The 16,568-nt window shown below is 42.2% G+C and overlaps 1 protein-coding gene across 7 annotated transcripts in view; it reads left to right on the top strand.

The window, feature by feature from the left end:
- pnpla6 (patatin-like phospholipase domain containing 6) overlaps nt 1–16,568 on the top strand; it is a 145,711-nt gene that overhangs the window by 97,244 nt on the left and 31,899 nt on the right. For 3 of the 7 annotated variants that reach the window (XM_043694670.1, XM_043694666.1, XM_043694673.1), the window contains exons 24-25: nt 1,744–1,813; nt 14,767–14,886. In XM_043694670.1, the coding sequence (XP_043550605.1) occupies nt 1,744–1,813; nt 14,767–14,886 (190 nt within the window). The remainder of the gene's footprint in view (nt 1–1,743; nt 1,814–14,766; nt 14,887–16,568) is intronic. The other 4 variants (XM_043694672.1, XM_043694671.1, XM_043694667.1 and 1 more) reach the window with 2 other exon arrangements.

Genomic DNA, 16,568 nt, shown 5'->3' with positions numbered 1-16,568 from the left:
TTTCCCCGGGTACAACAGAGTGTTTCAAGGGGACATAAATTTAAGGTGAAGGGCTGAAGGTATGGGGGGATGTCAGGGGTAGGTTCTTTACCCAGAGAGTGGTGGGGGCATGGAATGCGCTGCCTGTGGGAGTGGCAGAGTCAGAATCATTGGTGACCTTTAAGCAGCAATTGGATAGGTACATGGATAGGTGCTTAAGCTAGGACAAATGTTCGGCACAACATCGTGGGCCGAAGGGCCTGTTCTGTGCTGTATTGTTCTATGTTCTAAAGGCAGCACCACCTGCAATTCCCCCTCCCAGCCACTCACCATGCTGACCTGGAAATATATCGCTGTTCCTTCACTGTAGCTGTAACAATATCCTGGAACCCCCTCTGTTATCACATTGTTGGTCTAACAGCAGTGAAGGAGACAGATCATTGTCAGCTCCTCAGGGGCGAACAGGGACAGACAATAAGTGCTTGATCAACCAGCGATGCCTGCATCCCATGAACGAATAACATAAAATTTAGGTCAGACAATCTTTCTGCGAAAGTATATAACTTCAGCTAACTGACTCTCTAACCATCTGGAGAGAGGATTGCTCAAATGTTTACAAAGTTGAGCTTTTAGCACCAGCAGTGAAACAGGTGACCAGGAGCTACAAGCAGGCTGAGTTGGGAAGTAAAGCTTGATTGCAGCAGAAAGGTTTAGTTTTTAGTCCCCTCCAAGCCAACAAGGCTGGAAATAAGTTTTCACAGCTTCAAAGTAATTGAAATCTAAAAGAAGCCAGTGAGTTAAACTGTCTGGAACACAAAGAATCCTGTCTTGTGAAAGGAAACACTTTTATTAACTTTGTCATTTGTCTTAAGAAATTGTGAAGGTAGAAGTGATACTACTGGAGTTGAGTGTCTAAAGGATATTGTTAGGAAGACATGTTGAAGTTTTTTGCTGTTTATGATGAGACTTTACATAAATTTTGTTTTATATATGTAAACAGATTTGTTTGTTTTTTATTCAGTGTAATGAACATATTCCTTTGTAACCAGGACTTTTATTAACTTTGTCATTTGTCTTAAGAAATTGTGAAGGTAGAAGTGATACTACTGGAGTTGAGTGTCTAAAGGATATTGTTAGGAATACATGTTGAAGTTTTTTGCTGTTTATGATGAGACTTTAGATAAATTTTGTTTTATATATGTAAACAGATTTGTTTGTTTTTTTATTCAGTGTAATGAACATATTCCTTTGTAACCAGGAAGCCTGATGGAAATATATTCAGTAAATTATTGCCACAGTAACCAAACTGCAGCAATGAAACATAAGCTTTGTCAAGCCAGGATTTAGTCTGACCCCTCATAATTTTGTAAACCTCAGCCTCCGACGCTCCAGGGAAAACAGCCCCAGCCTGTTCAGCCTCTCCCTATGGCTCAGATTCTCCAACCCTGGCAACATCCTTGTAAACCTTTTTTGAGCCCTTTCAAGTTTCACAACATCTTTCCAATAGGAAGGAGACCAGAATTGCACGCAATATTCCAACAGTGGCCTAACCCATGTCCTGTACAGGCAGAACATGACCTCCCAACCCCTGTACTCAATACTTTGACCAATAAAGGAAAGCATACCAAACGCCTTCTTCACTATCCTATCTACCTACTTGTCCAGTATTGCCAACTGCTGGGACTTAAAATGTGTTACTGGAAAGCGCTATAACCACAGCTGTTCACAGGTTATAACTCTTCTCTTCCCCACCCCTGACTTCAGGACCTCTGGATTCCATATTTCAATGTAACAACTGATATCACTGCATCTGCAATGCGAGTGCACAAAGATGGTAAGACTGTCTGTTTGCTGTGTGTCTGTGGCTTGTTCTATGTGTAACAGATTTATACCCTGTCTGAGTACCTTGCCTTCTGCCAGCAAGATATTCGTCCCTTTTTGCTTTTGTCCAATAGGAAATAACTTTTCTCCTCCTCCCATAAATTGATGGTAACTCGTCAAACAGTTGGGAGTCCTTTACCCTTCAGTAGATTGAAGAGCAGTTTTAACAGCACACCGGATGAAATTCTATTGTGCAGTTATTCTGTGACTTTTTTTTAAGCATCTGGAAGTCCACCTTCAATTTTCCAATCTGAATACTACACAGTTCAATGAGTCTTCCTGGGATTCATAAAGGCTGCAAGAGTCACCCTGTGAAAAAGTTTAAACAAAGAAAAACAGCATTGGCCAAATATAGTAATTTAAAATATTGAACCTGGAGCCTGTGAGAATTGGGGTTGATTGTGCAGCTTTTAGTGCAGTTTCCTGCTATAACTTTCCTCAAATGTGCAATCACAAACCAATTAATTCAGTCACTAATTTATATTCAATGTCATGCATCCAGTTTCAAACCTAGTTGGGTATGATGGTTTGGCAGAGGCACAGTAGTCAGCACAGGGTTTTCATTGCAAGTCAGTATTTGCTTTGGATGTGCTACCTTTTTGAAATGCTGTACCTTTTGACCCTTTAACCATTTAAGTTACTAAACGTTCCTTATAGAAATGTAATCCTGTAACTGTCAAAACTCTGTGCAAATGATGCTGCTAATGCTGGTATCTTAGGATATTTCAAGCAGCTTACAAGTGTGAGCTGAATTAGATACAAATTAAACCCTGAAGTTTAGTTCAAATTTGAATGGTTGAAGATTTGTAAGCGTTATTATAGTTGATTGGTCAGCTGGGCTAGAATTGGATCACCTAGAGAAGGGCAGGCAGGCACTAGGATGCAAGAATAATGTAAAATATATGGTCAGCGCTGGTGGGTGGGAATGGTAGTTTTGTGGGTATTTGAACAATAAGTGTGGAAAATCCCAATACTATACTTTTGGCAGTGTTACTGGAATATTTCCAAATTGTTTCACTGCTCTGTGTCATTCATTGGACACCTGGTTGGAGAGTGAGCAGTATAGGAACGACAATGCCAGCATTACCAGGATTGCTAGTTTGTTTAGGCTTGCATGATCCTTAAATTATCTTTAAAGCGGAACACTCAGATTTATTCCCTTTTTATTTTCATCTGTCTTCCCAATATTTGCTTTACCAAGAAAAATAAATCATCATCTCTAGTGAGTCTGCAAATGAATCAAACCCCCTGTCATTGTTTAAGGGCCAGTTGCATCTTGTGACAAAGGGCTGATGAAAGAAGCCAATTGCTCCAAATGGCTGTGCCTAGTCTGAAGCATGCCTGCTTTGCATCGCAAGTACCCGTGCGGTTTGTGTGGGAACTGACTCCAGTCGCTTGGTATTAACAAGACTTCTGGCCACATATCAGCTGCAGTGTGGCAGTAGATTGGTTGTTCTGGAATACTGGCTGTGCCCTTTTTAATTGGATTTTGTAGCCTCTTCACTGCAGGTCATCTCCAGATCTGAGCATTAGAGGGCCGCGTGTTAAGCACGTTACTGCTGACGGCGTTTAGAGGTTGCTTCGCTTCTTTTCACTCTGTTTTGTGGCAAAGATCTTGTCTCTGTCTCCATTCTCTACCTCCCAGCTCATCCCCCCCCCTCGCCCTGTTCCTGTCATTTTCAGTTACTGCTTTGGAGATTTACAGCCCCAGATCCCAAACAGCCTGACCAGTTTCTGTCAATATATCACGCAAGCATATTGCAGACTGGACTTGTTAAACTAAACCAAAGAGGCAGGAGAATCCAGCTAAAATGTGCGATCATCAGTACAAAATTGTCGATTTAATTTGGAAAGAATGGCACCGATTGTAAAAAGAATCTTCAGTATTGAGGAGATACTGAGGATAACAGGTGACTGAAAATTGCATTATTATCTGAAGAGTACCTTTTATAATTGAGATTCTGAAGTTAAAGGGATATTGCTGAGTGTTCCCCTTTACTGATGATGTGGAGTGGTTTTATCATGAACTTCCATTGATTGAACTGAAGCAGATGGAGCCTTAACAACATGGAGAATTCATTCTGTTCTCTTCAAATAAGACCTGGTTAAAATCTTTCTTGAATTTGGAGTGATTTTCTAGAGGTCTACTCCTGGGCTTTGTGGTGGAAGGGACATTTGCTGACCTCTGATTGTTAAAACTCCGATCTGATTCTGTCACTGATACTAAGCTGAGCTGTACTGGGACATTGCTATCCACAACTCCTTGTTCTGCCCTTGAGAGTGGAGGTTGTACCGTGGTGTGTAACGCTCGTTTGTGTCCTTTCCCATCTTGCCCTGCCTCCCAAAGCTTTTGTTTCCCATCTCTCATTGTGGTGGCATTGCTTTGTAATATTGTCAATATCCACACCCAATTCATAACTGCTTCTGTTAATCCAAAGTTAATCTAAGGGTAACCTTTTTCACACAGAATTGTATCTTCTCTCCATTCCTTCTCATTAATTAAAGGCTATGTTTAACCCCTTTGAGTGTCCACGTTCCTTGCATTGTATCAAATGTCTAGTTTAATCTGCCATTTACAGGCTTTGTAAAATTGCAGTGGTAAGTATTATGCAAGAAGAGTGAACAGTCACAGTAAGATTTTAATTCACTTTCTGTTTTAAAAAAACATGTACTGCCCTCCCCCTTTCCTCCCCTCCTTCCCTACATCCCTCCCTAGAATATTTTGCCATTCAGAATTTGTATATTGACTGGATATATTGCAAGGTAGTTCATGGTCTCCCACCAGTCTCTGTAATTCAGATTCCAGGTGCTGAGAGTTCAGGTTAGCTTCCTTTAGTCTCAAGAAAGCACATGCACAGAGCACCTTGCAAGTGCTTGTCAGTCAGAGAGGATAAAAATTCCCAATCTTCCTTCATTGTCCCGTGGATTTAAGAAGTAAGCTGGAGCACTTTGTGAGCCTGCACGTTTCCTCTACCTGGAAGCTACACTCTGTGCAGCTATACCTCCCCAGTGGGAGACAATTGCCTGCAGACTCCACATCTGCATTTAATGTGAAGTGGAAGTTACCTTGTACTTATGGACTTGCATGAAAGTTGCTGCCTTATTATTTTAAAGACAGCAATAGCAATGTAGAAAATCCCACTGCAGCCTATAATGTGACAGCGTTAGCAGCAATTAGTGTGTGGGCTGAATGAATTCTTGCAATACCTCTTGGATTTCTTTTCCCAAAAGTGTACAGTTAGTAGGTTTGCTCCTGGATAAGGAACAGTAGCTGACCTTTGGTTTCCAAGACCACTGCTTCTCTTGAGCTTAGCAAAGTAAGAAGCTCATCCTTGCTTTGTGGTGTCAGACTGAGCTATAGTGTTACCCTCACTTTTATATCTCAAACAGGCCATAGCTATTTAGTAAAACAGCTCCCTCCAGCTTAATTGCGAGCTTAACTTAATAGTATTAGTTTGTACATGGACATGCAGCATCATTTAAGTTAATATTACTAAAGGTCATACTTACATTGATATTACTGGCCAAGTAGAACACAGTGTTGTAGCAACTTCCATGCATGACCAATTACTGAATTGCACAAAGTCCCCTGAAGCAGCCAAGCTGTGAACTTAGAACTTGTTTTAAACTCTCGGTAATGGGAAGGAATATAGAGTGCCTGAGATCCCAGGTCCGTGGTACCATCGCTCAGGGTTAGGAAGTACAATGGGTATCATGCTGCCATGCAGAGGTATGAGCCTGCAGTGGAAATCCCATTGGATAGGACTAGGACATTAATGCACTGATTGGTCTGAGGGAACATGGATTATAAATTGCAGAGCTAAAGAAGGCATTCTGCATGAGATACAGAGTGAGACGGGCCATCATCATATTTGCTGTGACAGAGAACAGAAGAATGCAGACTTGATTCAGCATACAACTTTAGAAATACAATTAATCTGTCCTCATAGCAATGTGTTTATGTACACCCTCAAAATGCTACATGTGTAGATCACCAGCATAAGCCACTAGGTACCAGCCTGAACTGAAGGAAACAATGAAATTTGTAGATTGGACTGTGATGTTTCTGTTGGAAACTACCAATCAACACAGGAGGTTGCATGTAACTGAAGTAGGAGAAATTCACCAGGTAGAAATTATTTGCTGCTTTTGCACTTTCTAATAAGTGCTCCACAGTAGCTTTGTTTCTAGTGAAAGATACTTTTCACATGCCTCCACTTCCAACTTACTCTGCAGTGAGGGAGTGCTACACTGTCAGTAGTGCTGTGTTTCGGATGAGATGTTAAGTAGAGGACCCATCTGTACCCTCAACTGGAATCGCATTCTCTTGATTCTTGAGTATTTATCCTTCAACTAACACCCACCAAATCACCCGATCTGGTTATTTCGCTCATTGTTGTTTGTGGGGTCCTGCTAAGCACAAATTGCTGTGGTATTTCCCCATTCTACAATTGAGGTATTTTGCATTGAGTTCCTGGATCTCCTTCCCCAATATTACACCAACTGGCCTGCAGTAGTTCAGCAAGGCAGATCGCCTGCATCTTAGTGCAGCATAAGTGCTGGCCCACCCAGTGATGCCCATGAATGAAACAAAAACAGCAATTGTTCTGTGTTTCCTCAGAATGAGAGAAATGCTATTAGGGCTTTTTGTATTTCTAGAATCATAGAATTGTTTATTTTGTCAACTTTGTTCAGTTGATAACATCAAAGGCAATTATTTCAGTTGTCATAGAGGTCAACTGCACAGAAGAAGGATTTTCGGCCCACACCAGTCAAAAGCAACCATCTTTATATTCTAATCCCATTTTCCAGCACTTGGCCCACAGCCTTCTCACGCTGACATCACAAATGTGCGTCCAAACGCTGCGTCAATGTGATGAACGGTTTTGCCTCTGCCACTCTTACAGGCAGGGAGGCCCAGATTTGCACCACCCTCCGAGTGAGAACATTTCCTTGCATCTTCTACAAAGTTCCCACCCATTGCCTTAAATCTATGCCCCTGATCCCTCCACCAAGGGAAAAAGTTTCTTCCTGTTTACCCTCTCCATGTTCCTCCTGATTTTATACATTTCAATCATGTCCCCTCACAATCTCCTCTGCTCTAAGGCAAACAACTCCAGACTGTCCAATCTCTCTTTGTAATTGCCATCCCCAGGCAAATCCTGGTAAATCTCATCTGCATCTTCTCCAGTGCTATCACTATGGAATGTGGAGTCCATAGTTACACACAATACATTGGAAGGCCTCAGCCTACAGTTACCACCAAAGTCTGTACAACATGTAGGTGTAAAGAGTTATGACAATGTCAGAAACACTTTCCATAAAACAAAGAATACCTGTCAAATAAAGCAGACTCTATATGGTTGAGCCTTCACCAACTGGAACATGGAGAGGGTAAACAGGAAGAAACTTTTTCCCTTGGTGGAGGGATCAGGGGCATAGATTTAAGGCAATGGGTGGGAACTTTGTAGAAGATGCAAGGAAATGTTCTCACTCGGAGGGTGGTGCAAATCTGGGCCTCCCTGCCTGTAAGAGTGGCAGAGGCAAAACCGTTCATCACATTGACGCAGCGTTTGGTCATGCAAGTTGTGGGTTAGTGTAGTTTAGGTGGGCTTGGATCGGCGCAACATCGAGGGCCCAAGGGCCTGTACTGCGCTGTATTCTTCTATGTTCTATGTTCTATGTTCTATGTAACTGATAACTCCCTACCCCACTGCTCCTTACCCTACATGGAATGAACCTAATCCTTTCCATTCTTTGGAAATCCATCACTTTTGATGGTCTTTTAGAAAGAAAAGACTCCAGCACTCCAAACCTATGGTGGTGAACTTATCAGTTTTGTGGTCCTCCTCTGATTCTCTTCCTCCTTCCCCCTCTGTGTATCACTGTCCAGGAGAGGGAACTGAAATGAGATGCTGGTGCACATGTCCTGTACAAGGACAGTGATACATTTTGTTTTGCATTTGGTCATGCTAGCAACATTTCTGAACACATAATTTACTCTCACCATCATCTCACTGCCCTGGTTCGTAAACCTTGACCTGATGAAGCATTAAGCCTGAAACATTGACTCTCTTGCTCCTCAGATGCTGCCTGACCTGCTGTGCTTTTTCCAGCACCACACTTTATCAGCTCTGACTTCTCCAGCATCTGTGGGCCTCGCCATCTCCTGAGTATACTTCACAACAGGTTACACTTGCACTTAAATCTCTTATTAATGGCATCACATGGAGCTTGCTGTTAGTCCTTGCCCCCTGTATTTTGTCATCTGGATCTGCTTCTAACCTCTTCTCCGGTCCAGATCCATAACGCAGTTTCATATTGCCTGCAAGTTGTGGGCTTGAAACAGCTTGATCCAGATCAGTAATCAAGATGGTACCTCAATAACCCTCTCTGTGGAGCTGTTGTAGCACTTGCCATGTTATGCCAGTGTTACTAATAACCTGGCTATAGAAACATTGCCAACCCAACTGACCAGCTTGACTTCAAACTGCTGAACTCTCAATAAGGATACATTATTAGTCGATTAAGGAACGCACTCGTTCAGAAGGACATTATGTTATGGCATCATATAAACAGCTTTTTGAAAATCAGGTAAACAATATGAACTCCAGTACCTAAATTCAGTACCTAGAAACTTTCCAGGACAGTAATTATGTGGATATATGAGAGTTGAGATGGTCATCCTGATCCAAGCAGGTAACAGAAAACCGAAAGAATTGCGGATATTGGAAATCAGAAACAGAAATTGCTGGAAAAATTCTGCAGGTCTTGCAGCATCTGTGGAGAGAAAGCAGAGATAACATTTTGTGGGTTCAGTGATCTTTCTTCAAGAAGGCAGCAGGTTCTTCTGAAGCCTCAGCATCTATCTCCTTGACCTTCCCAATCCATCAGCTTCCTCCATGTGGAAAGCTTTGGGATGTTAAACTGCTATCTCAATGCACTTGTAACAACACCAGGAGCCGTGACAACATGACACAGCAACAATACGTCAGTTATTGGAAACCAGAAAGTGTGGGACCTGCAGGCACTACACACTCGGTGTATTAGAAACTACCTGAATGTGGGGAGATTTTATTTGGTGCCTTGAACCTGGAATCATTTTTTTAATTCATTCACAGAATGTGAGCATCACTGGCAAGGCCAGCATTTATTTCCCATCCATAACATCCCTTTGGATGGATGAGAGAGAGCTGCCTTCTTGACCTGCCATCGGCTTAGTCGTATAGGGATTCCCACAGGACTGTTAGTTAGCGATTTTCAGTATTCAGATCCAGTGAGGGTGAAGGAATGCCAAAGTGTTTCCAGATCAAGATGGATATGTGACTTGGTTTAGAGGTAGTGCATGGGAACATCACTATCTGCCTGTATGGTAGAGATCGTGAGTTTGGAAGTGCTGTTGAAGAAACATTTGAGTTGCTGCCGTGCCTCTGCAATTGCATTGTGCTGATAATGAAGGAAGTGAATGTTTAACGTGGTGGTCAGGGTAGAAGTCAAGTGGGCTGCTTTGTTTTGATTAGTATCACATGCCTTATGTGTTATGTCCATAATAATTGAGACAGGTGGTGAATGTCACTTGCCTTGTGCTTGTAAGTGGTTGGCAGGCTTTCTGGAACTGAGTGGGTCAGCCAGCTTCTAATTTTCACTTGTAACTACAGTATTTATGGCTGGCCCAGTTATGTTTCTAGACATTGGTGATCTCTCAGCATGCTGATTGAGACTAATTTGCTAATGATAATCCATGAAGTGTCAAAAAGGGGTATTGGTTAGACTCTGACTTGAGTGATATAAATGTTGTTTGCCACTTTATAGTGTACAGCTGAATTTGACAACTCTGTCTATGTGTCAGACTGCTTCATTATCTGAAGAAGACTGCTCTAAAACTAAAGCAAAACACTGCAGATGCTGGAAAGCTGGAATAAAAACAAATGCAGGAGAAACTTAGTAGGTCTGGCAAAATTTATGGAGAGAGAAAAACAGTGTTTATGGAACAGCACTTTGAGTCTAATATGACTTCTCTTCAGAACACAACATGGCGCCAGTAGCAGATTTTATCCCTGTATTGTTTGTGTCTACTGATCCTGCCACCGACTCAGCCAATTCGTGGATGTGGTTTTTTTTCACTGCCAGTAGCTCCCAGCAATCTGAAGGCAGTCCTGCAGAACTTAGAGAAGAAATTGGGACCCACACATTGGATCAACTTATTGATTGGAGGCCTCATCTAGGGCTTCAGACAAACAATTACAGTGAGAAGAGGGACTTATCAGTCCCTCAATTGACTGGTTTTGAAGTCATTATTTGCTATTCTCAGTCTACTACCTGGGAAGGCCAAAGGAACCATGACAACAGTTGGTTAAGGAATGGCTCAGTATAAGGGACATGGGGGAAACAGGTCAAAGTAGTGAAAAAAAAAAGTAGGCTATGTTGCCCAGCTTCCCGTTGGTGGATGCTAACCTGCTACACTCGGAAGCAGTCTGCTTCAGGTATTCTTTGACCTTGGGAATGATGTTATGTTTCCCTCCTACTCCCAAGAAGTTGTGTCCTCCTGCCCTTCCATGGAGCAGGAGGGTTCCACTTTAATTTGTTGCTATTCCATCTAACATTTGCCATTGGATGTCACCTTTCCATCAGTGGATGACCAGAGCAGTGAAAGTACTTTCGGTTTGTTGGCATCTCTGGTTCTCAGAAATCTACCATGCAGAATTGCCAACACTCAGTACCTGAGTTACCTTTAAGGCTGTTTTACCATTGTCAGACCAATCACCAACCATCTTTGAAGCATTTGGCACCAAACTAACCGTATGGTAGCTTCTTTGGCTGATGTATCTTTGTTTTCAAAAGATACCTGTCTTTTAACTGAACATTGAAGTGAAAATGCCGAATGGAATTCTTCAGTGCAAGGAACTTCTTGAAAACTAATCAAAAGTTGGAAGTCGTTCATTCGGAAATAATGACTGTTGAAGATGTGAATTCTCTAAAGGCAGGTTCAGTGGGTTAGATCAGAAGTTGATAGGTAAGAACCAGGCTAAAGCAATACAAAAGAGGTTGGTTTTACTGAGCAGTTGCTATCTTCTCTAATGTTTTGAAGATCTAAGTCTGCAAAACAAAATGCCATAACACACACCATCTCATCGTACCGGTGTGGTTTAGAACAGATATCAGAAATAGCACATGTATAGTTCCACCCAGCTCGCCCTATCTCTTCAACCAAGAGGCACTATCCAACTGTGTTTGGCCTGGAGACACTGGCACCTCCATTAGTTTTGATTTTAGTTTTAATGTTGGTTAGCATCGTCATTGAGAACTGAAAGGCAGGTATCCCTGTAAATGGCAGGTGAAAACTAACCATTTGTACCAGGATTGACGGTCTGACCCACATTTTATTCATTTTGCTCCTGACGTTGTGAGGCTGCAGATTGTTACCAATCCATGTACTCTGTTAGACATGCAAGCTTAGGTCAAAATTGTGGTTATCTAGCTTTTGATAGATATTTCAATGTGGAGTCCAATAGAAACCAAAAATTCAACTTGTGACTGTGTTCAGTGTGAGAAAAGTTGCTCTCTCGGCCTTGCATGTCAGGTTTAAGCCACACAATTAAGTTGTTCATCAGCTTTTTCTGAAAGACTAGCTCTTGAAATGACGTGGTTAATAAGTAGTGCTGGTATAATTATTAAACGTCCCTTATGTAAAATGGGATTCAGTGGGGGAGTGGTGAGGTCAGTCCACCTGAGTGTGATTTGTGTGCACAACTGTTTGAGCTGTTAATGAGGTTCTGATTGGGAGCTTTCAGTTTGACTGTGTGCACGCAGTGGCTTTATCAATAGACATTTTAACACCCTACATCTTCCAAAATTGTTCCATTAAATCAGTTGCACATTTCAAATAACTCTTTAGGAGAACCAAAGAAAACCTTTCCCCTTAAGCCTGCAGAACAGCTGAACTCAGCCCAAGCATTGACACGAAAGCTGAATGAATCAGGAAATGAATGAGTTCCCAAACCATACACTGTTGAATGGAAAACAGATATAATCAGCCATGTAACTAGCCCCATGAAATATTTAATAAGAGCAGTCTGTAAGCATTCACAATACCCCTCAATATCATACTTGGCACTGTTTAAAAATTGAGATGATCCGTTATACTTGCCTCAATAACCCAGTCGCAGAAATACTGAAACCATTTTCCACAATTATTTTCACCTTAAAATGAGCTAATATTGAAACCTGGAATTGTGCTTGATGCTGTTCATAACTTCATGACATCTCAAAATATTAGATTAGATTAGATTACTTACAGTGTGGAAACAGGCCATTCGGCCCAACAAGTCCACACCGACCCGCCGAAGCTTAACCCACCCATTCCCCTACATTTACCCCTTTACCTAACACTATGGGCAATTTAGCATGGCCAATTCACCTATCCTGCACATTTTTGGACTGTGGGAGGAAACCGGAGCACCCGGAGGAAACCCACGCAGACACGGGGAGAATGTGCAAACTCCACACAGTCAGTCGCCTGAGTCGGGGATTGAACCCGGGTCTCTGGGGCTGTGAGGCAGCAGTGCTAACCACTGTGCCACCATGCACCGTGGACTATATTGGATAGTCCATTGTCAAAATATGGGGAAGACATATTGTTGTTCATTGAAGCTTCCACAAACAGCAATGAGGTTACCGTAAACATTGTAAAGGCTAGGGCACAAGTGACGTCTGAATCTTCCAAAAGCATTTAAAGGAAGTGGTCGGGAGCTGGGGGGCTACTGGTAGTTAGGTGGAACCTTTAGCCGGTAACTAGGTGAAACATTAGGGGCAGCGAGCAAACACAAGTCAGAGCTTAATTTTGGGGAGACTTCAATGGGCAGTTTTGGACTGGGCTGGTTTGTAGTCCTGAAGGTTGGAAGAGGGAAGGAGTAGTGGCAGTGGCATTGCTGAAGTAAAGGCCTCTATTGTGGACTTAATTTGGAGGGAGGCTCTGGAGGGATTTTAAACAACTGCATAAAATGTAATATTATCCTTTTCCTCTCCTACGTGCCTCTGCTGCGAACCCAGCCATAATTTCCCCCACCTCCACATCACATGCATCTATCCCCACAGCCGTGCCAACATACATTCTCAGGTGAGGAACATAATTGCCTTCCTGATTTCGCCTGGGTATTGTACCTTGTGCCCAGCATGAACCTCTCCAGTTTTTTTCAGAATGTTGCCTCGTTAGGGACATTTGGTGCATATTTTTCTGTCCTGCCAATTTAACTTGTTGCAGTGTACATCTGACAGAATGCTCAAAATCTGAGCTCCTCGCAAACAGGAAGATCTTCATCCAAATGGCCTGGCATTTTCTAAGCAGTAACCGCTTCACGCAAGCAGTGATTCCCATGAAAGCAGCACAGTTTCTGTTAAAGTATGTATCACCTATTGAATGGTGGAGCAGGCTTTAGGGGCCGAATGGCCTATTTCTGTCCCGATTTCTTATCATCTTAGTAGATATTTTGGCCTTTTGAATCTGATTTGCTTTTTAAAAGATCATTACTGATCTGATGGTGGCTTAACTTCTTTCCTATCGATCCCAGATCCTTTTTGTTCCCTTCTTTAAAATTATTCAAGGGTTCAGTTTCCAGTGCTGTCTGAATGAAGAGAATTCTACAGATTAACAAGCAGTTGAGGAACGAATTACTCTGATCTGCTTTTTAAAAGGGAGACTCCTTATTAATAAGATATTCCCCTTAAATTGTGATCTGCACCTTTAAAACAGGCAACCATCCTCACAACATCCTCACACCCTGCCAAACCATGCATTACAAAACAACCATCTCTTTCTTCTCAATTCCACAGATACAGGTCCAACCATTCCTCACTAAAAATAATCCTCCCACCCCATCTCCCATCTGTGATGAGGGCTGTGTGGGACCTCAGGAGGACATATTCCGCTTGAAGGATGCATATTAGATGGATCTGTAATGGAGAAATATGTCGTGTGTTTTGAGAGGGAGGAGGAGAAAATTAAACACTAAGTGACAAAAAATTAAAAGAGCAGAATGTTAAAAAGTGGCAAGACCAGTCAGCCAATATGATTAAAGGAAGCTCCAGTACAAAAGCAGAGAGGTAATGCCCAACCTATAGGTGTGAACTTAGATTACTGTTAATTGTTTTAGGAAGTTTATTAGGGAAAGATGTGAAGAGGATGCAAAAGAGACTTAGCAGACAACCACAAAAGATTATAAACAGATTTTAAAACCAGAAAATGTTCAGAGCTTCAAGAAGAAACCTTCAAGAGTTATGAGAAAATGCTAGGGATGAGAGTGAGCAAGTGTTGTGTTTTGCAAAAAAACATTGTGCATGTTCTGCCCCAGTCCATACATACATGCTCACTACCTCACAGTAGAATTTTATTTTCTAACAAGATTCAAAGACAACAGTGGCCACTTCATGGAACAAAGACACTTAACATAATGGCTAAGAGGGTTGGGGAACAGAATTAGTCTTTAACTCTCCTTCTTGGGTTCGTTTCTATTGTGTCCCTTCTTTCTGTGATTAAACTCCTTTTTGTTTCCTCTGATAGTGTGGTCCGTTTAAATTGGTTTGACTTTACCTGCTGCCAAGCCACTTGATATTGTGTGTTGCTGTTTGCTCATAAACTGTCTATATGTCTGTCAGAAATTAAAGCAGTGTTTCTTTTGCCATTTTAGACACTTCCTTGAATCTATAATCTTCTAGGATGGCAGAAATGTTCAGCAGGCTTACAGGGAACTTTCTTTGACATTTGTTGCTGTTCTGACCCTTCAAGGAGACTTTTTTTTCCCATTTGTTCTTGATGGCCACAATCATGCTTTTTCCTCCCTGCCCCTGTGTTCCTTATGATTCCCCTTCCCTCCCGTGCTGTCTGTATTCTTACTCTTCATCTTCATCCAGCAGGCAGTATCTGGCGTTACGTCAGAGCGAGTGCATCTTACGTCCCTTATTTGCCTCCTCTCTGTGACCCCAAGGACGGGCATTTGCTTGTGGATGGCTGCTATGTTAACAATGTCCCAGGTCAGCACTACAATCACTTCCTATCTACACTGGCCCACTGGGGACATTGGATGCTTGGGGCTCGGAAGGAAATTGAGCATTTGGTGTGTTTGAAATCTCCATAACACTGTTGACATTGACTATCTGGTTGTATTACAGCTCCTGAAAGTTGTGGGCAAAGTAGTGATTAAACACTAGAAACCAACAATGGTAAATGTACAATTCAGTATGTAATACTGATTATAATTTAAACTGTAATTGGCTGAAAGTGTATTCTATGTTAAGCAATTCTGCAGTATGTGCTACTTTGTTTCCTTCTGAACCAAGTCTTTCTATGAAGATTTATTATCCTCCAGCCCAGGGATAGGCAGGAGGTGGATAAGTCTTGTGTGGGGACTACTGCTGTCTTTTCTTTTTGCAGCTGTGCTGTCAAACACTAAATCTGCATAGCATCAAGGGGTCGCGCAGGCTGACACAGGTTCCTTGGCCCAGGGCTTCTCATCATGCCTTATGGAATGAGTGAGTTGTCCCTTCATTCCCCAGGTAGCTCTTTGACTTGTTCATATTTTCATTCACAATTTGATTTTGGTTAATATTACTGCTTCATAATTCACTTTGCCTACTGAATTGACAAGTAGAAACATCCTCTCAGAAATTAATACATTCACAAAAAAAAAGTGCTGTCCACCTAAATTGTCATAAATTGCACAAACAAACCAAACTCCAGGTGATTCACCTTTTACTGTGGAACCCTATTCTCTGCAATAAGCTCGATTGATTAGATCATATAGATTGGGCAGATCATATAGATTGTCTGGATGCTTAATTTCTCAATCAACGTTTACTCCTTATTGTCTCTTGTGTTTTTGATGGGGTGTGGCCTATTTTTCTTTACATGTTGAGTGGCAGTGACCTCCGAGAAATAAGTTTGAAGTTGGGGTTGAGGGTTTGAATATTATTATAAAATAAAAATGAAAAGAAGGAAAACGTTTTGAAGCAGCGAGTGGTTAGAGCCAAGACAGCACTGCCTGAGCGTTTGGTGGAGGCAGGCTCAGCTGAGGCATTCAGAAGGGAATTATGTGGTAATTTGAAAAGGCACCATATGCAGGGTTACAGGGAGAAGTCAAGAGGATGATGGTAAGGGAGATGCTCATTCAGAGGGTCTGCACAGACACGATGGGCCGAACACCACCACCTATGCTGCAACCATTCCATTTTCTGAAGGTTGAAGTAACAACCTGTATTTATGTAGTTCCTTCAACAGAGTAAGTGTAGCACAGCACACAAATGGTATGGACACAGAGATGGCAATTAAAGGGGAACCGTAGGCTTCCTGTTCTCTCTGATACAACTTCTATTGAATGATGTTTCATTGTCCCTGCTGTCAATCTCGCTCTCTTTTTGGTTAGGTGGTTTAATGTTTGTTCTAAAGTATTAGATATCAAACATCGCACCAGGGAAGGAGAGAAGAGGTGTGGAGAGATTAGGGAGGGAATTCCAGAGTTGTAGGCATGACTGTCAATACTGGGAGAGACGATCAAGACCAGAATTGAGAGAACCTTCATTACTGAAGGGCTAGGGGAAGCTGCCGGGCTGGGGGGAAGCTGCAGGGCTGGGGGGGAAGCTGCAGGGCTGGGGGGGAAGCTGCAGGTTGGGGTGAAGCTGCAGGACTGGGGGGAAGCTGCAGGGCTAAGGGATTGTTT

The sequence above is a fragment of the Chiloscyllium plagiosum genome, chromosome 8 (genome assembly GCF_004010195.1).
Source record: "Chiloscyllium plagiosum isolate BGI_BamShark_2017 chromosome 8, ASM401019v2, whole genome shotgun sequence".
Taxonomy (NCBI): domain Eukaryota; kingdom Metazoa; phylum Chordata; class Chondrichthyes; order Orectolobiformes; family Hemiscylliidae; genus Chiloscyllium; species Chiloscyllium plagiosum.
Note: the sequence above shows the minus strand (reverse complement) of the source record. Positions and strands in the feature narration are given on the sequence as shown.